The sequence below is a fragment of the Lichenostomus cassidix genome, chromosome 1Aa (assembly GCF_008360975.1).
Source record: "Lichenostomus cassidix isolate B80296 chromosome 1Aa, HeHo_3.0, whole genome shotgun sequence".
Taxonomy (NCBI): Eukaryota; Metazoa; Chordata; class Aves; order Passeriformes; family Meliphagidae; genus Lichenostomus; species Lichenostomus cassidix.
In genome coordinates this window covers 28,181,667-28,205,894 of record NC_139480.1, presented here as the reverse complement: position 1 = coordinate 28,205,894, position 24,228 = coordinate 28,181,667, and the positions used below count along the sequence as shown (strand labels likewise).

The 24,228-nt window shown below is 39.8% G+C and overlaps 2 protein-coding genes across 7 annotated transcripts in view; one reads left to right on the top strand and one right to left on the bottom strand.

Annotated features, from left to right (window-relative positions):
* Positions 1-4,797, bottom strand: part of PPHLN1 (periphilin 1) — a 55,021-nt gene extending 50,224 nt beyond the window's left edge. The window contains exons 1-2 of one of the 4 annotated variants that reach the window (XM_085043517.1): positions 4,748-4,797; positions 3,828-3,933 (exon numbers count right to left, since the gene is read on the bottom strand). The gene's annotated coding sequence lies outside the window, so the exon portion shown is untranslated. The remainder of the gene's footprint in view (positions 1-3,827; positions 3,934-4,747) is intronic. The other 3 variants (XM_085043502.1, XM_085043508.1, XM_085043492.1) reach the window with 3 other exon arrangements.
* Positions 4,798-4,912: 115 nt separating this feature from the next.
* Positions 4,913-15,401, top strand: ZCRB1 (zinc finger CCHC-type and RNA binding motif containing 1). Of its 3 annotated transcripts, none has more exons than XM_085043529.1 (8): positions 4,913-5,082; positions 9,707-9,794; positions 9,952-9,980; positions 12,088-12,199; positions 12,282-12,389; positions 13,154-13,263; positions 13,366-13,441; positions 14,737-15,401. In XM_085043529.1, the coding sequence occupies exons 2-8, from the start codon at positions 9,711-9,713 to the stop codon at positions 14,866-14,868; spliced, it is 651 nt and encodes a 216-aa protein (XP_084899655.1). In that variant the 5' UTR covers positions 4,913-5,082; positions 9,707-9,710; the 3' UTR covers positions 14,869-15,401. The 3 variants fall into 3 exon arrangements, with proteins under 3 accessions (XP_084899655.1, XP_084899661.1, XP_084899670.1); XM_085043535.1 differs by lacking the exon at positions 4,913-5,082 and adding an exon at positions 5,152-5,610; XM_085043544.1 differs by lacking the exons at positions 4,913-5,082; positions 9,707-9,794; positions 9,952-9,980 and adding an exon at positions 10,054-10,547.
* The last annotated feature ends 8,827 nt before the right edge of the window (positions 15,402-24,228 follow it).

Genomic DNA, 24,228 nt, shown 5'->3' with positions numbered 1-24,228 from the left:
ATGGTTCCATTTTATGAAAGACTTGACCTTAAATTTGTTCTATAACCAAGACACAGAATCAGTCTGATGTAGCTACAGGTTATAAATCAAAAGTCGAGTAAACCAACCAGCTGATGCCAGTTTTGGTAAGGACAAAACCACAAGGGATCCACTGTGCCTGCCCTCTCCAGCAAGCTCCGTGTAAGAGTTACTAAATCTGAAGCCATTGCTCATATTGCTGCATTGGATGGTTCAGGTGCATCATCAGAAGCACCTTCCTGGCAGTTTCACAGTAACTGCATGAACTTTTCTTTATTCTGTACTTCACTAACTTTTGCTAAAGCCTTAAAAATGCACACGAGGGCTAGATGTGCATGAACAGCTCCTAGGACAAGCCCCGTGCCCTCCTTCCCACATTACCAGCAGGGTGCTCTATCTGCTCTTACTGTCTCCACAGTCCTCTTTTCTTTGTGCCCAGAACAGTACTTGATCACTCCTGTGTGTTTATGTACTGGGAGGGACAGAATTAGCTAGGGCAGGACAAAAATCATTTCACTGAAAAGGCATCACACAGTCAGTCCTCAAACACTTCATACCTGGTCCCTCCTGCCCAGCCCTTGCCCCAGGGTGGACCATTCCTTGTGTCCATACTTGCCCACAGCTGGAAAGCCCCTCAACTGCCCAAAGCACCCACTCCTACCCCTGCTCATCCACAGCCCACCCATCTCTCACATGCACAGAAATTGAGGTACTTGATGCCAACCCTCAGTGTTTTAGACCAATAGAAGCTGAATTCAGATAAAGTTTTCAAGTGGGTTGCTTTTCTTTTTTTCCCATTTCCACAGTAGCAGCCCTGCCCTGCTGCCTGCAGTTACTGAAACTGTTAAGTGAACACAATGTTCAAAAAGCAACATAGCTCAGCTAAATGCTACTGAAGCTGAGTGCAAACTTACACCTCATGCTGTTGTCATGCTCTGTCTGTCAGAAAACACACCAGGTTAAAAATTTTGTATAACTTTAGTCAAAGGTTTTGCTGGTCTTTACCCCGAGAAAAAGAATTTTAGGTTTCTTTCAGGGCATTGTTGTACCAGATGAGGTCTGATGGACTTAGCACATTAACAGATTGGGAGTGACCCCGAAGATAACCAGAAAGATAAAGGCTATTAACAGAAAATTCACAGGACATCAGTGACTATCACAAACAGCTACCCCAGCTGCCACCCTCCAGCAGGGCTGAAGACATCTTGGCCCGGAAAAAAACACTGATAAGAAAAACTGAAGAATAAAGAATCTAATTAGCATCAGAGGCGAGGAGATTCAGGTCCAATGAGAGACTGAATATCGAGGGTTTGCTCAACTTTGGACCAACGAACACCGACCCAATATTTTCCTATGTATTTTTACTGTATAAAATACCTGAAAAATCGAGTAAAAGCTATGTACCATGGAAATTATTCTCTCTGCACACCCGGGCTATTTGTAGACGAAATGATTTCTGTGGTACATCCTGGCCAGAACAACATCCTGGCCAGAGAATAAAGTAATGCCTTGACTCTATTATAACATGAAAAATGTTGTTGGAGGGTTTGTGTTTTTCCTGCAGATTCGGTGACATGTCTGTCAAACCACCACCAACATCCCAACACACATCACTGGCAGCAGGCACCAACACTCCCAACACACACACTCCATTCATTCTATTATCAAGTAGCAAAGCTGATAAAAACACTCCCTTTTTTATCACTGTTGCACCTCAGTGAAATGAGCATGAATTAACACCAGTATTTTGACAAAAACAAAAACACAAGCTGGAAAAAAGGTAGAGATATGCTATCACAAAACTCAACAGATCAGCAAAAAAAAAGTACACCAGACAACAAACTATGCGGGTGGAAGAAAAATCTCATTTGCATTTAGAGGAATGAAATTAAGAAAGTTAATCAGGCAGAATCAACCATCAAGTACATTGCTTAAAATGTTGGCAAGGTAAACAAGTAGGAGAAGACGACCAATTTTATACAGAAGACAAAACAAACAAATCTAGCTGAGACCAATGAGATAAAATAAGGATGTATTTCAATATACCAAAAGAAAAAAAACGTTTAAAGGGAGGAAAATGCATTTCCCAGCATCTTGAGCATCTTTTATGTCTTTCTACAGAAAAAGAAAATAACCCATTTCTTGAATTATGTGACCTAACACAGCTTTAACAACAACCATGGTGAGTCTAAACTGTTAGGATCAATATCAGAAGATTCCACTAACAAAGACTTGAGAGCTCAAACCTCAAGTTTATTATGCTGTATTTGGAATCATCTGTTCTCCCAGTAGGTACAAAGCTGTTGTAAAACAAAGAATGAAAAAAACCTGCTTTTGTTTCATGCCTACCAACATTATCACTCATACTGATTGACTATTTTCTATTATCACATACAGCAAAGTAGTTATTTCTTTAATATAATGATATATAATCACTTGTTATAATAATTTAAACAATCTCTTCCTACTTTTGTTTAGAGGTGACTATTTTATCTTAAGCAAAGTATTTATTCTCTCAAATAAACACAATCTGTAAGTGCAGAAGCCATCCTATGAACACAACAGAAGCTGCTCTATTGTGGCCAGCCACCAAGAATGGCTTTACTCTAATTCCAACAGCCCTGTGTTGTGCTCTCTGCCAATCTAACTAGTGTAATATAACAAAGGTCTCTTCATGAAGCAGACTACACAGGTCACTTCAGATTTTTTGCACCACTGGGCTTTCTTTATCTAACAATCAATCATTATTCTTTTATTTCTGAATAATATGTCATAAAAATTCCTGATGCATTTGCAAAAGCACTCCAGTATTTTGAAACCTTTTGTATAAAATTATTGTCTGCTTACACTTACTTAAGACATAAATTTTCATCAAGGCTAGAAGTATCTACTTCTCCAGGATTCTTACTTTTCTAGTGCGTACTATCAAAAGTCAAATTAATTCCCACCTCACAAGAAAAAATAACACAAGCATGTGTAAACCGAATAAAATTATTAACAGCAGCAGAATTCCAATGAGGATTTACAATCCCACCAGTTCCACTTTTTCACAACCATCATTCTAATGCATCACTGTGACAAGAGAATTGGAAGCACTGTGTTGGGGGTTATATTAATAGAATGACTGATGCATTAGCACTTATCTTTGCTTGACCACCTACAGTTACCAATCTGTCCATCATCAGTGCCAGTCTCATGAAAAGCATATTCTACCAGGCTGTGATGTGGCTGCTATGCCAGCAACATCACTGCAAACATCTGCATGGACCACCACTGCTCCCCTGGCTTTCCATCCTGCAGCACAAACACTTTGACAGACAACAAAATATGGCAACTCTCCATGCTGCTGCCATAGCAGGTCAAAACCACAATGCTCCCCAAAATTAATCTTGAAAGTACCAACCAACCCATAGCACTTCACCCAGGGCAAACCACTGTATCAAACTGTCCTCACTGGTCAAGCGGGTTTCCACCTCTCTTAGTGTATTTCTGACTGTCCTTATTCCCTTGAAGTCACAGATACCCCAAATAAAGAATTCATAGACTATTCTTGAAAACTCTAAAGGATGGGAAAGAGCCTACTGAAGGAGTATGGGTGAGAATAAAGAACCGTGGAGAGCAGACCTGAGACGCTTAAATACTAATACGGACTTTAAATATTACAGCATACCCTATTGCTAAACTAATCACATAGATTTATTCTGAAATATTTATTAGGAAATCAGCTGAGTGACACACTCATGTCTCATTTATCCCTCTAGAAACAATAAGGATACTGATCCTGCACCAGACATACCCACCAGACATACCAGTGAAGGTGTTTGCAATGGGATTTTTACAGCCTCCAAACATTCACTGCAGACTATTGATGTTAAAAGTGACTCCCAGATGATGCACAAGTAGGAAGATCCTTCCCTTCAAAAAAAAAAAACCCAAAAAACCACAAATTAAACCGAGAATCAAAGTCATCTGACAAACGGGTTTTAAAGAGGATTAGATGGCAATGTTTACAAGCCATCCCGGGTGCTGACCCAGCAGCCCCCAGCCCAGAGCAGCCCGTCCTGCCCCCGCTCCCGCCGCCACCTCATTCCCCCCAGCCCGTGGGCAGTCCGGCTGACGGAGCTCCGCACCGCCGCACCCGAGGCTGCCGCTGCCCCGGACAGAGCCCCGCGACCGCGCAGCACGTGCTGGCAGAGCGGGCGGGGAGGCGGCCCCGGGACACGGAGCTCAGCGAGCCCCGCGATCGGCCAGGCGATCGGCCCCGGCCCCGGCGGCTCCGTGCACCAAGGCTCCGAGCCCCGGCCGGCCCCGGCCCCACCGGCTCCGCGCACCAAGGCTCCGAGCCCCGGCCCCACCGGCTCCGCGCACCAAGGCTCCGAGCCCCGGCCGGCCCCGGCCCCACCGGCTCCGCGCACCAAGGCTCCGAGCCCCGGCCGGCCCCGCCGGCTCCGCGCACCAAGGCTCCGAGCCCCGGCCGGCCCCGCCGGCTCCGCGCACCAAGGCTCCGAGCCCCGGCCGGCCCCGCCGGCTCCGCGCACCAAGGCTCCGAGCCCCGGCCGGCCCCGGCCCCGCCGGCTCCGCGCACCAAGGCTCCGAGCCCCGGCCGGCCCCGGCCCCGCCGGCTCCGTGCACCAAGGCTCCGCGCACCAAGGCTCCGAGCCCCGGCCGGCCCCGGCCCCGCCGGCTCCGCGCACCAAGGCTCCGAGCCCCGGCCGGCCCCGCCGCTCACCCGCCTCCAACTCCCGCGGCGCGGCGGCTCCGCGCCCGGCCCGCACCTCTGCAGCTGCTTCCGGCGCGCGCGTGCCGTAGGAGGAAACCCCCGCGCGCCGTCCGGGGCCGCCGCCCATTGGCCGCAGCCGCGCCAGGAGCCGCGCGTCGGCGGAAGTGCGCCGGGCCGGGGCGGGTTGGGCCGGGGCGGGCGGCGGAGAGAGGGGCGAGCCGTGAGTCCCGGGCTGCCCCATCGCAGCCCATCCCGCGGCACCGCACCGCACCGCACCGCGCCTGCCAGCTCCCGGGCCGCGTCGCACCATGGGCTCCCGCGCGAGCTGAGCCCCGCCGAGACGGGTACGCCGGGGCGGGGGCAGCGCGGCTGTCGGGAGCGCTCCTTTGCGGCGCGCTCGCGTCGGGCCTTCGCGGAGTAGGAAGGGAAGGAATAAGCAGCTGGCCGGGGCCGCTCTGTGGTGAAGGAACGGCAGGGTGATGTTACGGCCAAAAGCGTTAATACAGCCCGTATAAGTTCCTGAGCGGTCCGTGGTTCTGTTGCTTTGGTGTCGCTTTGCACGCACCGAGTTCTCAAATAGAATGGCGTGTCTGGTGGTTTGAGGAGCAAGGGCCTTACGGAGTGATTTATCCAGGTCTGGCCGCTCTGGCTGAGACCAGGTGCCATTGAGCCAAGCAGTTCTTCTCCCATCTAGGCTGTGCTGGGACGCCACTAAAAAAAACACTGTTGAAAAAGCTTTTGTGGTCTTTCCCTTTGGAGCGTGGGGGAAATGATACCGTAGAAATTATGAACTTCTGAGGTCCCTGGGTCTCTCCAAGTCGAGGTGCAAGAAGACAACCCAGGCCCTCGCTTCCCGAGCACGCCTTACTTCTGTAGGTATTGTACATTTGTTGTCGCGTACAGCAGGTACTGTTGTATCATCTTCATTCACGGTGAAGTCTCAGCGAATGCTGTGAATGAAGGGACCCCCCAAGCCAAGCAACACCAGGTGCAAATAATACTGGGGATGACAATGGAATCATAGCATGACATCTGCCTAGGACAAAATTCTACCAGTTTTGGCCAAGGTCAATGGGACACCTATACTTAATCTGGAAAAGGAAACATCTATAAATTGTATGTGTTTGATTATTAGCCCTGGCTGATGGTCTAGTTGCCCAGTCTTACTGTCCCTAAGCTTTTGTAGTTAAATCAGTACATAAAAGTGGTTTGATTCAAACCATGGATCCTTTTTATGTTCCTCTTTGGCTTGAACAAATTGTGTTCTTTTTTTGCTGATAGCACTAATGTTATTTACCAAGTTTTGATCCTGTTTAATACTTTTGTACTAATTAAGTGACTGTGAAATAAAACCGATTATGCCCTTAAGGATTGTTCCATGCCCCTTGTGTAGGGCAGAATTGCAGCAAGGAGTTAATACCCTTGTCAGGGACCAAGGAAAACGTGAGTTTGGTTTTGTCCTCTACCACAGACCCTTGATTATAAGCCTGAGCCTAGCTCCTGTTGATTTGGGTCTAAACTCTGTTGGCACTATTAAATCAGGAATAAAATACTGTGTTTTAAGAATCAAGATAGAAAAAATCAAATTAATTTGCCTGAGTGGGAGTGTCTTGAGAAACTTGTTCACAAATCATTTCTGCATATTTCAGGTGATTAAATTGTAAATCTGACCTTGCTGCTCTGCACTTAAACATTCAAGTTTGTGCTTTTAAGTTTAAATACCAATGTTACATCGTGAAAGTATAAGTGAATTTAGGCTTTATTTGATGGTTCAGAGGCATCCGAAGTGTTTTGGTGGTGTCCTTATGTGTTCTGGGATAGAGTAGGTAAGCCAATTACTGAAATTAATCATTGTCTTTTTGTGATATCCTCAACGCTAGTGACAGATGCTGCATTAAGTGTATTGGATTCAAGCAAAACATTTATGTACCTGATCTATTTTTCAGAAGACTTAATCATTGCTGACAGATGGCTCTTGTCAAAAAATGCCATCTTTTAGTTTGAGTTGTTAGAAAACACAAAAAAAAATTGAATTCAAGATGTCATTGTAACGAGACATAACTCTATTGTCAAAGTTAATATGTGAAAATGATAAATGAAGAAGGCATTAATATTACAGAGAGGCTATTACATTAATGGAATTGTGCTCAGTTCTGTGGAAATATAGTACAGGCTTTTAGCCAATGCTTTAAAGTTAGCTAACCAGGTAATACCTTGAAGATCAAGAAAAACCCATAAAAGCATCCAGGATAAAACAGAAATGTTTTGATTTGCTGGGAAGCTCTAGTAGGATATAGAAGCCAGGCTGTACAAGACTCTCAGGTGAGTCTCCTGCAGCAAGAAGAAAGCTCAGATGTTGTTTTTTGGTTGGTTTGGGTTTGTCTTTTGGTTTTTTTGTGAGGGAAGGGGATATTTGCTTTTTTTTTTCTTGTCAGCTGAGCAGACAAGAAAGACAGGGTAATCAAAGAGAAAGGATGTTATGAAAATGTTAAACTTATATTGGACAGTTCTATGAAATTAGAAAATTCCTGAAGTAGAAGGACTCTGAACCTTGTAGCAAGGAGCCTCCAGATGACATGTCTTATCTAAAGAGTTAGGTTAAAGCTGGAACTGCCTTTTTTTACTCCTCCCAGTAGAAAACATCAGAGAATAAATGGTGATAACCATACAGTTACTGTACTCTCTCTTTATTAAAGCTGTGTCTGTACAGTGAGTCAGACATTAAAAATGATAAATGCTTACACACCGGTCCTAAACAATACAAATTGCTAAGCGTCTTTGGGCAGTTGGAGCAGCGAAGCTGTTAAGCTTAAATTTGTCCTGGGAAGTGGAAGCAATGCTCAGCCTCAGCTGTCTGACAGCCAGTGCTCCAGGGTGCAACTCTTTCAGCTTCTTCAGGAAAAAGCAGCGTGCAGCTGAAAATGGTGGTTCTATAGGCTGCATTCATTAATAATTTCCCAACAACTGGGCTATTAGGCCAGTAGTAATCTCCAGATGATGTATCACCTTCTCTGTGGAGATTTGCACTGTGACATTGTGGAACACGCAGGCTGACTGCTTTCCAGTCGTGCTGTTCTCTCTGGTGCCTGCCCGCTAAAATGTGGGCTGCTTGGTCTGCTGTTACAAGGGGCTCCAGCTTCCCTTGCCTTTTAGGCAGAGTGAAATTACTGTCTTCAGACCCTTGAGGTTCAGCTCCACTGTTTTGTCCTCCACTGCTGCAATATATTAGCACTGGCAATATACCCTAGTGCAGCGTTGAGATCACTCTTCTTGAATCCTTCTATCCACTGTACATCTGGATAACTGCACTTCAGGTCATCTATTCACGTGGCATGTTGCCAAGTCAGCCTGGTTAGGCTTGTCAAGGATACTAATGCCAAGCAGAAAAGAATTTGGGATAATGAGTCCAGTCTGCGTAACACCAGATGCAATGTGTGGCCTTTATTGCAAATTTATTCTGTTTTCATTTGCTTAACCTATTGTGTTGCCATTTTTGCTCATGCCAAAAAACAGTCTCTGAACATGGAAAACCTCAAAATTCAATCACTTAGAAACTGCCATTCAAATAAATTGTCATACAGTAAGCGTGTCAGGAAAGAGAAGCAAAGCACTTGGATAATCAGTGTCTACTGAGAATATCAGACCTTCAGATAACTGAATCATGAAATGCCAGAGAGTATCAGCCGGATTAGAGTGTGATATTAGTTACTTTGTTGGCACTTGGCCAAGCAATCTGTTCAGACTGGATACCCCAGAAGTCCCCTAAGAAACTGTAATATGGCATATGCTGATTTTAATACTTTAGGGTTTTTATCCCTTCATCAGCTTTTGTCTGCATTTTTAAAATTCGTTGGTCTTGCTGAAGAAATGGCTTGATCCTCAGTTGGGAATTGCCTAGAGGTGCTAGGTAGAAATTGTACTGTGTAGGGTACGGGTTTGCTCTACTGTTTGGTGTGACCTTTCGTAAGGGCTATGCCTTGATCTTAAATTTTATTCACTTGGCTCTTGATCTGAACCATGAATACAGAATGGATCAAAGAGAGTGTTTTGCACACACCACTTAAAATTTTGCGAAATGTCCAAATGTGAAGAAAAACACTGGCTCTTCATTCTCAAGTTAGTTCAGTTACACTTCACCTAGCATTAGATGATGTGTATGTGGTTATAACAGTATTTTTAATTGATTCATTGTTTCCAGACATATTCCGTTTCAAGAGCGTTGAAAAGATTGGAAATTAAAATGGAAAGATTTGGAATTTTCCCTGCTTTTTGCCTGGAGAGAGCTGTTTAATCAGGAGGAGGAAGGGGAGTGCTTTTAGGAGAGATGCTGTTTTATGGTCAGCTCTGGACACAGGCAGTTCTCGAGGAGTGCAGAAACCTGAGCAATAGTTAAGAGAGGAAGGGCATGCTGTTTTAGCATTGTGCTACATTGACTTTAAAATGTATTTTAATAATTAGGGCTCTGCTTTAGGGAAGCTTTCTTTTTCCCCCTTAAACAGTTGTATTTTATTCTGTGTTGAATGCAATTGAACTGATACTTGTATAATCAGATTATGCAGGTACTGTTCCAAAGGTCAGTAATTTCACACGTTGGTCATAATGTTTAATAAAAGGACATTGCTTGTTTCTTTTGGACCTCAGCCTTTCTTGTTGCACAGAGCAGCAGAAGATTTTTCCAAGTACCTAACTTGCCTGTTTTTTCATGGTTACAAATCAACTCACATAGAACAAAATTAAGTTTGGTTCCAGGAGAGAAGGAAGGAAAGTATGTCTTCGGTAGCCCATGAAGGCAAACATTAATTTTCATGTAAAACTATGTGAGGGAGATGAAAGGGAAATGAAAGCTCCTGCAACTTTATCATGGCTGTCTGGGCCAGGTTTGAAATAAAATTGGAAGTCTTGCAACTGTTTTTTTAATTGATTTCTTTATTGAATGCAGTTTAACTCTTCTCTTTTTCCTTTCATCAGAACAATGAGTGGTGGGTTGGCACCAAGCAAAAGCACAGTGTATGTGTCCAATTTACCCTTTGCTTTGACAAACAATGATCTGTACAGGGTAAGTTTTAAGAGCTGCATTGTTTAGATTAAACTTGTTGACAACAGTATTGAGTGTACAATCAATACTGATATATATAAGTTTGTCATGATAAATTTATTATTAGTGAAATGCAATTGTCTGTAGTTAAATCTTTTTATTTTGTTTTCTATTTCAGATATTTTCAAAGTATGGGAAAGTTGTCAAGTAAGTGACCTGATATGGCCCTCTATTTTTGTACCTCTCACTTTAAATATTTTATGTCTTTCCTTCATTTGAAAGTCTGGGACTTTTTATAATTTAAGAATGTGGAACTGTATTGAAGTTCTGTTCATTTTTAATAAAGTATAAATTTAATTTAACAACTGGAAGTTCTTGCAGTTGCATACATAATACAAGAATATTTGTGTTGGGGACATGCTAACAATTTCTTAAGAGCAAGTAGAATGTTGTTACATACCATCAGTCTTTTCTCTGAAATAGTTGAAACGGTGGTCTTCTGGCAAGTATTGTTCCCCTTTCCTTGAACACGTGGGGCACAGTGGATAAGTGTCAGAGTGGGAGCTGATTCGTATGTGAACTTGCTGTCACAGTTCCCACAGCTGCAGTGTACAGTTCTCAGCAATTCTGGAAGGACTTGTTATTGTGACTACTTAGTATTTTACTTAAAGCTAAATGTAAGGCTGCATTAATGGCTTTCAGTATGTGGGGTATTCATAAACAATATATGCAAATATCTGCCTCTGTGTTCAAATGATAGAAAGAAATGCCACAGTAAGGAATTGACTGGTTTAATTATTTTTTGTAATTGGTCAGAGGAAAGAGACTCAAGTCTCCAGTTTTCAATCCTAAACCATCAAATATCTTCTCTGATGTCTAGTAGCTGTTGCAATAATCTGTGAGATACAGAGTTTCAAAGTTTGTGAAGTCTGAGAAGTGTGTTTCAGGTGACGAATAGCAGGAAAAGCCAATATATCCTGACTATTATGATTTCAACTCAGTTTGTTCAGTAAGAAATCAGACTTGCAATGGCTTCAAGAAGTTCCTAGCTTTTTAAAGATTTGTCACACTTGATTCTTTCTATTCTTGTGTTATTAACCGGTATGTTCAATATCCCAATTAGAAGCTTGACAGTCATACCAGGGTTCTGTTGGAATCTTTTGCGAAGAGTAGCTTGGCAAAAAAATTAACAGAATTGTTTTAAAGTTAGTTTTATTGACACTTGAACTTAATGCATGCAGTTGGACATGTTCTGTCCAAGAGGCTTTGGTACTAAAACTGTTCTAAGCTCAACCTTTTTGTGCATGTGTTTGGTGAAATTTGAGCTTTCTTTACTGTGTTTTATTTTATAAACTTTTTACCATGTAGGTCATCTGTTACTTACACAGGTTGTATGATAAGCCTTCTATGTTGAAGTGGAGTTTGTTTTTTTGGTTATTTCTTAGAATTTTGGCTTAGAATTATGGCTGAACCTTGATCTGCCTGTGGTAGACATAGGAAAGAGTGTATTCCCTACTTTTTTACTTGTACATTTATTTTTATGTACATGCACACTAACATTCTTATTCTCACTGTTGTTGTATTAGGCTTTTTCAGGGCTAAATACAATTGAAATTAAGATTGAAAGAGTTGAGGTTGTGTGGGTTCCTGCCATACACACGCCTCGGCCCTGTCTCGTAATTCTTTGTCTTCAGGGTGGTTTTTTTCACTGTTCCTAGATTTTCGTGAACTTCTCAATGTGCTTTGAAGCTGTTGATTTCAATGTTGGACTGAAGATTTAACTTTGTATGTCATGTGAAATAACACATGCATCCACGGTCCTTGGATTTCAGTTGGAGATATTTGTAGAACAATACTGCATATAGTTAGTGTTTCCTATTGTGAACCTCTTTAGCTGATTGGTCCTGCACAAACATAGATTTCTCAGTTTGGAGGCAGTTCACACTGTGCTTTTCACCAATAACAGCAATGGAAAGATTACCCCTGAATTTTCCTTTCAACTCCAGTATGTGTAGTTCCCTACAGTTAGGGTTGCTTATAAATCTAAAGATTATGTTCTGTGTTCTTCATGTCACCCAAAGGAATTAAGAGTGATATTGGTCCCATAAAGACCCCACATGCTTGCTTACAATCATCTCCACTCCACCTCTAAACACATGGTCAGGTTGAATTTCTGTTTAATGAGCATTTTTATTGTTAAATATGCTGTAATCCTTTTGCTGTGTAACAAAACGAAGGTCCCACTGAGATCTCTAAGGAAAAAATGTCTCTGAAGTAATTTTAGTATATCAATAATGTGGTTATATGTTTCCAGAGTTACCATTATGAAAGACAAAGACACCAGAAAGAGCAAAGGAGTTGCCTTCATTTTGTTTTTGGATAAAGAATCTGCACAAAACTGTTCTCGGGCACTTAATAACAAACAGGTAAATTGTGCAAAGTTTTTATAAGAGGAGGGTTGAAGTTTCAGTCCCAAAACATTTACATTTTCTTTCCAATTTTCTGTAGTTGTTTGGAAGAGTAATAAAAGCAAGTATTGCCATTGATAATGGAAGAGCAGCAGAATTCATTCGCAGGCGTAACTACTTTGATAAGTCTAAGTGTTACGAATGTGGGGTGAGTAAAACCAAAAATGTAGAGAAATGAAGAAAAGTTAGGGGTTGAGATAAGAACAGCTTAATAATTGAAATAATATTAAATAGTAGTGATAATAGTGGATGGTAATGAGAATGAAAGTAACAAAGAAATAAAATCCAAGAAAGATAAGTGATGCACATGAAAACAATTGCAATGAAAACCTCCTACTCTGTGCTTCAAAATATCTGCCTTTTCTATATCTTTGGGACTTCATGATGTGGTTGGCAGTAAAATAAATGTAGGAAACAACCGTTCTATGTAGAAGTGAGTTTTAAGTTTTAATTAATTCCTGACTTTTCCTGAACATAATAATGTAGAAAATTGAGATTTGGGTAGCATTTAATGTCCAATACAAACTTGATTTATATTCATAACACTTCTTACAGCAAAAATGTCGCCTCAAAAATGACACACAATTCCTGTGTCTTAAATTGTTAATTCTGAGGTTTCAATGTTGTCTTGAATATAAACTGTGTGTAGTGTATTCAGCTATTGCAACAGCCAAAGAAATCTACTGTGCTCATAGCTTGTTCTCAGTTTGCAGTTAAGCATGCATATCACCACCAATCTCTTCGTTACCATGGCAAGCCTAGAGAAGAGTTTGTCTTCTGTGTGCTAGTTCAGCATTCCATTTATCTTACTAATTGCTTCCATTTTTTCCCCCATGAACTTCCCTCATGATATGTTTTAACACATAGTTGTTTGCAATGGCTTTTGTTAAGCAATATTTCTTTTTCTCCAAGGAAGCAGGACACTTAAGTTATGCTTGTCCTAAGAATATGCTAGGGGAGCGGGAACCACCAAAAAAAAAAGAAAAGAAGAAGAGAAAGAAAATAGTTGAACCAGAAGAAGTGTATGTATATTTAATTACGTTACTGCTTTTTTTAGGAAGCTTTTTAATACTAAACACTTAAATTAAAGTGTAAATCTATTTTTTTCTCTCTGCACAATGAAGAGAGGAGGAAGAAGAAAGTGAAGAGGAAGGAGAAGACCCTGCTTTAGATAGCCTCAGCCAAGCCATAGCTTTTCAGGTACAAAATTAAAGCATGGCATATTTATTACTATTTTTTAAATTCAACTTCCTTCTTTAGCTGCTTTTCAAATGCTCTGATATACACGCATAGGTCTGTGTGCTCTATGGCTCAGTGGGCTCTGGTTTGGTAGCAATAGTTAGTAACTACAGTTGGTTTCTTTACACTGTAGGCATATTCAATGGAATTTTGTTTGGGTTTTTTGGTCTTTCATTGTTGCTGTGTTTGTGTGTTGCAGCCTTTTCTTTCCTTCGAGTTCCTTTGCTATTTGCTTCTGTCATCTCTGCTGTGATGCTAGGTTTTTGTCCACAAATCCCTCTTTACTTAACTGAGGAGACAGAAAAACAGTCATGTATAATAAGTGACCAGACACATCCTCTGCCCTCACTAGAATGTCCTTGAACATTTATTACTGGGGCACTTCCTTTGCCTAATACAGACCATTGCATTCTCTAATAAACCTCATCTCCCAAAACATATTGAATGTATATTTTGTTATGGAGATAGATTATCTGACATCTGTATTACTTTCTTTATCTCTACACCCTTTTGCTTCACTACACAAAACAAGCCTGACCTGATATTCAAATTTCTTTGCTCCCTGGTCAACAGCTGTCCTCTGTGTGCCTCTTCCCCCAAAAAACCCTCAAGAGTTAATAACTTTGTTCTGAATATGACTGTAATGAGTGCAGAATTTTTACATGTTGTAGTCCAAAAAAATTATACAAATATGCACCATTTTTCTCCCTTTCCCCAAAAACTCCACAATTGGAAATAGAGCCTATAAAGCCAGGAAACATTCTCATTTCAATCACCATCCAAAGATTTTAACTGGTGAAGACAGGGAGCTTCTATTTAATCCTTTAGTTGAATAATCTTCAGTAGTAATCCCCAAAGGCACTCATTATGTGAATGAATGACTGCAAAGGACAGCAGATAGAAGACTTGTTAGTGGAATGAAGCTGATTCAATTACATCAGTTAAAAACGAGGCATTCTTTGTGTTAGATCTCATCTGCTCCATATTTTTGGAAGTTTACTATGGGCAAAATTCCTCTTTTTGAGAATACAGGATAGTCGAGGTGGCCTGCCATGATGTAGGAAACAGCCTGTGTGTGAGAACTACTTTCAAAAATGTTTCGTAGTGCTTTTGTCACACAGTTGACCTGGAAATAAGCCTTTGTAATTCTTGAACTTATTTAATAATTCAATGCATATTAATAATATGCATTATTATTTATAATGCACCTTAATTTTTCTTAACCCCAGCAAATACTTTTCCTTCCTTCATTATAGCAAGCCAAAATTGAGGAAGAGCAACAAAGATGGACACAGACTGCAGGGGAATCTTCAATTTCAGATGATTCAAAACGTCCACGGATTAAGAAAAGTGCTTATTTCAGTGATGAGGAAGAACTTAGCGATTGAAATAATACTGTTCTATATACAGATATAAGATATACATAGTGTACATTTTGTAAAGAGCTACAAATTGATCTGTAATACAGGTTGGTTTTTTTTGTTGAAGACACTGAAAATCATGTTTTATTTTTATTCTGTCCCCTGACTGTCCCATCTTTTTATATCTGTGTCTCAAAACTTCACCTTTCAAGGTAATTTTTAAGAAAACAATGTGATTCTACACTTAAATCTAGAAAAGTGTCTGTGAGAATGCATCTTGCAGTTAGTATCTAGACTCAAATCCTAGCAGTGAAGTGTTTCATGGGAGAATTTCCCAAGGCTTTTTTCCTAAGAGGAGTTCCTCTTAGGATGACTGTTGGCACCAGTGATGCTTTATGTATTGGTCTGTTTCTTACCTGTTTGGAAGCAGTGCTTTAGTAGTGCTTAAGTTGAATATGAATCTTGCACTAGTTCCTCTGCATAGGGTTGGGTTGAATTTCACCTTTATGCATTGTCTTTTAACTTTTTGTGCAGTAATATAATAAATTAATGTCACACCAGCACTGTTTCTCCTGACTGCAATTTGAGTGCCTAACATGATAGTTAGGGTTATCCACGGAGTTTTAAATACCCTTGTATCTAACCTGGTTCACAGCTGTGTGTTCGCAGCCATGTGAACCTCGTGGCAAAATCCAAAAGGCACAGTTTCCTACATGCTTAAAAATCAGCTTTCATGTATACTTGGAACTGTCATGTTCCAAGCAAAGTAGAACACACTCTAAGCAAAGTGTGTAGCCACCTATTTTTGCACATAAAGCTGTTCAGACTCTTTAAATAGGGTGGTCTCTGTCGTTAGATCTCTGTAAGGTTCTAGTCATGTTCTCCTGTAGCTGTGACGGTTCCCAAAACCACAGACATGTGGGGATGATGGCACCCATTTTATATTGGTGTGTAGTCTAAACTCTTCACTTTTAGGAAGCACAACATAAAATACATTCACAATTTTACACTTCGAAGAAGAGACAAGCTGGCCTCTTTCTATTTTCAGTTCTTCCTGTTTGCTCATCAGGACTTGATTTTCTTCCAAATATAGAAAATGTAAATCCGAGTATACCATTATGTATTCTTAATTAATACCAATTTACATTCAAATATATAACTGGGTGCAAAGCAAAGAAACATACACACACCCTCTAAGCTAATATAGTGACATTCAGAAGGTCATTCTGGGGCCTTCTGTTGCTCCTTAAATACCAGAATTCAGAAACAAGAATAAAGTAATACAACTTTTTCTGTGCAAGCTACTCAAGTCACCAGAATAGGAAGGAATATTGGGCTCTAGGTATAGGAAGGTCTTGGACTCAGTAATCCAAGAAATGTTTTTAAGACTGACTTTGATTTTTTGCTGAAAGTACTATATATTAAATCTGAAGCTTCCTTCGCTGAACTTTGGGAAGATCTCTTAATGCTGAATAGCTGAGAGCTAAATTGCCAGGCATAACTTAGTGTTAACAAATAAAATCTCTACATCACTTGTGCAATAATGAAGCTTCAGGAGTTCTAAACTCTACTAAGGACACAAGTATTGCTGCCAGCATGCTTTTCTTCAGATGTTAGGCTAGAGCTCAATAGCAGTAAAAAAAAAAAAAGAGAGCAAAACAAACAAAAAGATTATACTACTACTTAAACTTAGGGTTTGCCATCTTCTCAAATATCATATTCAGTGCTGGTTTTTAAAAAAGACGGAAAATTAAAATGTGACCGAGGACCAGCTTGACATTTTCTGTACTTTTGTTTGGAAATATTTGATAGCTTGTAAGAATTAAGATTTGAATGTAGTCATTAGACAGTAAGCTTCAAACTTTTATTTCATTACACCATGTAATGTAGTAGTGGAACTCACTGCCATGAGCCTTTTTTCAGGATTATGGGGTCAAAAGGGTTAGACTTATATGTGGAACATATTTTAAAACGTTGGTTTAAATAAAGTCTCCACTCAGAAATATCCTTGATTGCTGACTACCTCTAACGATTAAAATATAGAGATATTGGTAGTCTAGAAATGTTGTCTTCTTACACACTTTACTGCTTCATATTTGCTACTCTCTTGTCAGAAAGAATGAAAAACAAAGCTGACCCTTGTTCTGACCTAATACAGAACTTCTTCCAGAGTTCCAGTACCTGAAGCACATTGATACATCTTTCTAGTCTGCTGCTTCTGCCCCACTGCTTTCCCTGTAGGATTTGGTTTTGTCAGCATGAGGCAGTAGCTCAGTCCAGACTGTTACAGCTGACGCAGTTTTGTTCCTCCACGCTCTTTTGTTCCAAGCATAATGTCAACTTGAGGTAGGTTACATTGGAAAAGAAACATAAAAGTGAACCTGCTTCTGTGCCTAATTGGCATCTGGAATTCTTTACCTTAAATCATCTTCCTTTAACAGTTTTTCTTAATTCTTAACTTCTAATGATTAGTCGCGTGTACAGTTTTTGTCTTAGAAGAATGTACCTAATGCCTAAAACACAGTCTAAAGGGACTTTCAGGAATAGGATTTTTGCACTTGGCTTCCTGAGTAATTTTAAGTTCTTTGTTGGCAAGATAACAAAGCATTTCTAGGTGAGAGATTCAGAATACTAGCATTAGATAACCAATATGTTAGAACATATAAGTACCCATTCTACTTGCTTCAATCCAGAGTTGTTTTCTGCAGCACCCCCAATGCAGCAGCCTCATTCTGAAAAAAAAATAAGGCCAAAATTTGTCGATAAAGTCTCTTTAGGGCTTTCAACATGGAAAGGTTTGCTCCTATTCATGCCTACCCTTGCCTACTCTAATCAGCATGGCTTCAGGTTTCCATCTGAATCCCGTCAGTGCTGAGGAGCAAGAGTGAGTCTTAACAAGGCTCCTAATTTAGATTAGGGTAAGAGGGTGCAATAAGTGTGCAAAGCTCAAGCAACGCAGTGGTGTTTTTGTCAGTTTGATATCATAAAGCAGTGTTTGTGGAAGCAGGAAACAGTGTTGGTGGCTCTATGGCTCCGGGCCAGGCAGGTGAGACTGTGTAGCCTTGTTACCAAAAGAGGGAAGAATAGAAAATGCCTTGTAGAACACCATCCTGTTACTGTTGGAAAAACCACAGGGTTTTCTTCTGAGCGGTTCATGTGCAGGTTGTGTGTTGGTTTAGGATTATTTTTAATGCTTTGAGGACCTCCCTCCGTTTTGCAAGCTGAATTTTGGTTTTAGAGTATAGATATTGTGGTTCTCATTATAAAGAAAATTATACTAAGTGGCAGACCTTTAATTTTTTTAAATAATGTCAAAAACTCAGGTCTTTCTGCAAATATCCACTTAATAGATTTTGTCTTTCATACTTTCAAAACAGCTTGAAAATTGTCAAAATGTGTCCTGAGTCATAGGACTTCTTGTCTATTGAAATGGCTAACACAGTAGTGTCCAAAAAAATCACTAGGAGATGCCTTTTATCTGTCCTTGGAGAAGAAGGGATATGGAAGTGGGATAAGGATGATTAGCTTAATTGATTATAAATGGTGTTACTCATACTGTGCCTGTGCAACACTTGTTAAAACCATTGCAGCTATGAGACACAGGAGTAATTTTAGTCCATGTTTAGTAGGCTCCCACTATGTTTTTGGCATATTCGGGTTACTACTCTCAACAGAGCAATAGAAGGGACTGTAAATATAAAGAACTGTATGTAGCTAAATAGGTGATCTCTGGAACAAGTTGTAAACACTTTATCTTTGGCTTCTGGGTCACTGTGTTCTCTGGGATAGCCCTTTTTTAATCTGCAGAGATTACTTACTGTAGCATGGAAAGTGAGCTGTGCAGGCTGTTTAGCTGTAATTTTCTGAGACAAAGAATAACAAATGCCATTTTAAAATACACAGTTTACATCTAGCTTTTCTAATAAGTGCTACTATGAATGTTTCTGTTCTGTTTTGCATCTGCAGTGTCAATATGATGATATATTTCATCACTCTTCTGCTCTTGCTCTTCTATACTAATATTTCAAATAATATTCTTCCAAGTGTGCTATCTTAAAATAACTGGTATTAGATAGCTATTTGCTTCTTTTTGGTATAAATTAAAAAAACATTTTTAGGTGTCCCTAAAATGTTCATACTGAGCAGCTTTATTTATCTTACAGATCTTAACGGGGGAGGGTTTTTTCCTGTAGCTGTTATAGGCAATATTAAAAATTATTACACTGTTCCTTCTTTAGAGAAAAAGGTGTAAAGCAGAGGATTTAGTCACTCCTCATGTAGATGACCTTGTTTCCTGTATCTATCCTGTTATCTATAAAACATATCCTAGAAGGAATAAGCTGAGGAGATTGTCCATGTAAAGAAAGCAATATATTTTTTAAGTTGAAGAATTGTATAGGTTTGAGAAGCAACATTCCATCACTGTCAGGCTAACCCTGACCCTGCTGTGCATTCAGACAGACAAGATGTGTGCTTATGCATGCATTTAATGGATATGACAGGTAATGCAGCAAGTGAAGAGTTGCAGAAATTGTGGCAGTAGAATGTGATAAAAACGTGTGAAACATTTAACCAACCCAGTTAGGCAATGTAGGTCACAGTGGCTTGAAGAAATACCACAGTTACTAATATGAGAAGTTTCCTGTCTGATGAATAGGATACTCCAGAGAATCAAAAGCAGCTCTGGGGTTTTAAGTTCATGAAAGGCCATGGCCATGAGCCTACATCAAGATGAGCTGATCCATGAAAATTCAGTTTTATCAATATCCAGTTAAAGAGAATTAGAAGGCATCCAAATTTAGATACCTCATCAAGCTCTGTGCAGTACAGCAAAAACTGTCACTTGGTTGCAGAAGTAAAGATGCATTATTTTAACTGCTTCTATGGAGGCAAAGGATGGAGATGTGTTCTGTTTAAAGAACAGATGTGGCTATGGAAGGAGAGACCCAAAATAGAACCAAAAGGGATATTAAGGACTCTGTGGGTATGTGAAGTTCCAAGGCACTGAATTGTATTTTTAGAGTGGGATAGAACTGTTTGTACTGTGTTTGCTTAATTGAAGAATGAGTATCTAGTACCTGAAAATTATGAACCTTTTGGTAGAGTAAGTTTTTACTGATGTTCAAATGCTCAAGAAAGGAAGAGAAACTAAAGGAGGATACAGTTCTGCAAAAGACCTCACTTAAAATGTATTTGATGTGTGAATTTGATTAGGTGGCAAAGAGCCATCTGCCCATGAAGCCTGGAGCCATGAGGGTGCATATAAAATGAAACAACTGAGCAGCATATGGCAGTTAGAAAAGATGAGAACACACAGTACTTGGATGTGATGCTTTTGAGTTCATGAACCATGTATCTGGAATGAATGATTGTAGTCCTTGAAATTATGCTCTTTCCAAGAAAGTTTTTGAAAATTCGTCAGCTAGATTTATTTTCATTTGCTTCAGCATAAGATTTTTAAAGAGTGTTTTTGCTGTGGGAGGTTTTCACAGGAAAAGCTTAACTGAGGAAACTTGGTTAATTAAAATCTGGAATACAGTTCTGTAGCAAGGGTGGATTCTCTGCGAGTCCCATGCCTGTGGCATCCCAGAGAATGCAGGGCCCCAGGGCCTTATTCATGTTCATATCTAATTTAGCTGAAGCTGCTGGAGAATGTCCAGAATTCTCTCCATTGGCTGCACAATTTAGGTCAAGCCCATGATAAAGTACTTGAGTTCAGTACAAAGTGGCCCTTGCAAAACTTTCACCTTTTTTCACTCTTGTATTATTTGTACTAGGATCATGTATTTTGCACTGTATTGCACACCCTTGAACTGGCAAACTGGTTGACAGGAAGGTGCTCAGCTCTCATTATCTGAATGTGGTAGGAGCACAGCACACAGATTACTCTGCACCTTTAAGGAAAGGGTGAGGAGTAATTATTATAACAGCATTCTCTGGATGCGATTTCACTGCTCCCAGGGGCTGAGAGCCAGTGGAGGAGGGAAGGAGGCAGGCAGGGCAAAGAATGAGTGAGCCAAATGTCCACCCAGACTAAGTGTATATCATGTTTATCGTAAACATTTTCAGGTTTCCTTCTACATATTCTCCTCTTCACTGTATTTTAGATTGGAGTTTATGTGTAGTAAATTTATGTGGTTGTCTGGAGAACATAGGTGTAATAGGTCTAACTGCACAGACTTCAGTCATGTAGAAGTATAACATGGATTATATTAATGCAAATGAGATTTGCTACATCTTCGTGTTATCTTCATGCTTTAACTGGCTTTTCCTGGGGCACAACAATACCTGTCTGTTAGAAAAACTATCTTTTGTAAACTTTATACATTGGTAGATTCTGACATGAGATACTTGAATGCAGACAGCACAGTGAATTTATGGAAATTAAGAAAAGTAGAATTTGTGGAAATTGAGAGGTAGGAGGGGAAGTAGAGCTTCAGAAGTGAGAAGAAAACAGGTAAGAAAAATGGCAGGTGAGACAGAATTTTAGTATAGCAGAGTTCAGCATGAGAATAACAGACAAAAGGGAGCAAAATAGGTCAGCAAAAAATAAACACACACATCAGCACACATGCCTGTAGCATTAATTCCTGTCTATTTAAAGAAAGCTTTTATAAGAAATGAGTGCTTCTGCATATTACAGTGAAGGTTTATTTTTCACATTCAACTCTGAACTGAGAGTTATCTGATTTTTCTGAGGTGTTAGACTTCAGAGCAATATGGTAAAGGTGGATGCAACTCAGCATTTTTTTTAAGAACAAAGCCACAAAGGACTTCCCAGTCTATCATTTGTGTCACCAGTTATCGTTCAGGAGTTCTTTAGCCAATAACTAACTTAAAAGATCTGATGATGTATCTGAAAACCCATCTGTTAAACTCACTTCCCTGATGTCTTGTCCCTCCTTCCCCCATGGGACTGTACTGTTCAGAGCTTTCTTCAGTTTTTTCTGCTGTTGGGAAGACCAAGTCCTCCTTGTCTTTCCTCAGTTTGCCATTGGTATTATTTATGCTGAGGGTTTTTTTCTTTTTCATAACGTGCTATTGGCTCTTCTGCCAATAATGAAGATTTCCTCCTTAGATTTCTGACTCTCAGATGTAGAGATTTCTATTCTGTGGTATTTTTATGTGTTGATACCCAGTCTGCAGAACAGCTTCAGGATGTCTCATTGTAACTATACTTAACCTGCGAGATCATTTTTTTCAAAAACCAACCTTGCTTTCATTTAGTTATGCCCTTCATTTAGTTATTTTGTCCAATTATTTTTCTACTTTTATTGTCATTGACTAAATTTAGTGTTTAAATAAACACCCAGGCTTCCAGCTGAAGGGGACTTTACTCATTCAGCTTTTTCCTTCAGTAAGCTGTTAATATTGTGAGTCGTTCTGTTCTCTTCTGTTTTACTTAGCCCATCTATTTTTTTAATTAATCAGAAAAATAGAAAATGTTTAAAAATGGAAACAATGCTAGCAAGCTGAAGTGAACAATTAATAATAAAAGTTCATCTTATGTTTTGTTCTAAAATTACTTGTTTTAATAATGAATAAGGCACAAGAAATTAATTCCAAAATTTGCTGACTAAGAACTTTCCTGTCATTTCTGTTTCTTGCAATGTATTTTATATAGTTCTTTCACATTATATGAATTAGTTAAATTGAATCCACAGAGATTATTAAAATGTACATGGTCATCATTAAATGAATTGGAGTAAAACCAGCAATGAATCACGCAGGTTAATATTTGCTGCCATGTTTGTTGACAGATATATCATACTTAGGATTCAGCTGGTAAGAGAGGCCAAGAAACTATATTTCAAATGTCTAGACATATTCCTTTGGAAAATACTAAAGTATGAGTTTCATACATGCCTCCAGTTTGAATGATAAATGCATTATTCATTGATGCTGGTTTTAAAGTATTTTGTGTCACAGTATTATGATAGGCAGTATTTTTTATATATTGCTTTCTTAAAAGGCTTATTAGATGTTCCATTTTTTTTTCTTTCTTTTTTCCCTCCACCTTTTTAAGGGTTTCATAGTTCATTGTGGGAATCTGCTGATGTTGGGCAGAAAAAACTTTATAATCTTATCTTCATTTCTAAAATATAAAGCAGAGTGGTGAGGAATCTCTGTAATACTTGTACATGACTTCAAAGATACTGTCTTAAGCTTATGCATTTCATCTATTGTACTGCAGTTCACTTAAAAACAAAAATAAGCTCAATGTCCCTTTCGGTAAGAACAAGCCGACCAGCAGATGGTTATTCCATATTTTGATTTATATTTCTATAGATCTATAGTCAGGCTGTTTCCCAAATGTTCGTTCTTACTAGCACTATTACTGCTGAATAGTGGTTTAGGGAAACTGCATTTCAACTCAAATTTCAGTTACAGGAGGGAACTGAGAGGCTAGAGGGAGCCTGAGTAGATTCCTATCATTTACATGGCATGAATAGTTTATTAAGAAACAGGAAAGTCATATGAAGCAGAGAAGCCACCTTGTTGAGGAGAAATGCCACACAACTGATGATTCACTCTTACTGGTTTCTCAGCCTACTTGTCTCATCCAGAGACAGTGGCTCGTGTTTCACTTAGTAAAATTGTCATTGATCCCATTAATTTTCAAGTAGAATCACAAGAGAACTGAAGCAGTGAGAAATGAGAAGTTGGAGCTTGGAGCTCATGGGAAGTAGTCAAAAGCAAAAAAGGAAGTTCCTTAAAAAAGCAATGATAAAGGCACTATTGCAAACTACTTCAAAGTGGAATAAAATTAGGAGTGAGCTAAGAGCCCAACTTATGAAATCTTCAACAGTGGCTAAAAATAAAAGGGAGGGGGAACCTTGACCAGTTTGTTAAGTGTAATTAGCACAAGAATACAGAGGCAAAATCAAAAGATCAACCAATCAAATTAGAAAAAAATGATGTGTGTTGTACAAATACCCAAAAACAAGGAGTATGTTCATAGAAAGGGTAAAACCAGGGAGCAAGTTGATCCACCCTTCCACAGGGAGGAGTCTTCAGTGCAGCAGCTGGAAAGACAGAAGTGTCTCATCCTGGGCAGAATCGGCCTTCACTATCAAAGCCAACAGCAATGCTAGTAACAAACATCAGAGCGCAAGCTACAGCTGGGAAGGAAAGGGGTAGGGAATGCTTCAGCTGGTTAGATGTTGCTGAAGAGGCTGGGCCTTGCAGAGTACATAGAGCACTTAGGCAATTTTAGGAGCTGTCTTTGAGAGTTTGTGTTTGCAAGTATACACTCAGATTCTGGTTTTTAAAAAGTGGGAGCTGAGGAATTTCAGACCAATGGTTAAAAAAAATCCTGGAACAAATTTATCAAGTGAAGAGGTGAGATGTAAAAAAAAATGTCAATGTAGGCTCTATTCAGTCTAA

Bases quoted from the DNA above. Each gene is read 5' to 3' on its own strand.
- ZCRB1 (XM_085043529.1), top strand. From the start codon at position 9,711: ATGAGTGGTGGGTTGGCACCAAGCAAAAGCACAGTGTATGTGTCCAAT. The intron at 9,981-12,087 runs GTAAGTGACCTG...ATATGTTTCCAG, and splicing joins AAGTATGGGAAAGTTGTCAA to AGTTACCATTATGAAAGACA. The intron at 13,442-14,736 runs GTACAAAATTAA...CCTTCATTATAG, and splicing joins GCCAAGCCATAGCTTTTCAG to CAAGCCAAAATTGAGGAAGA.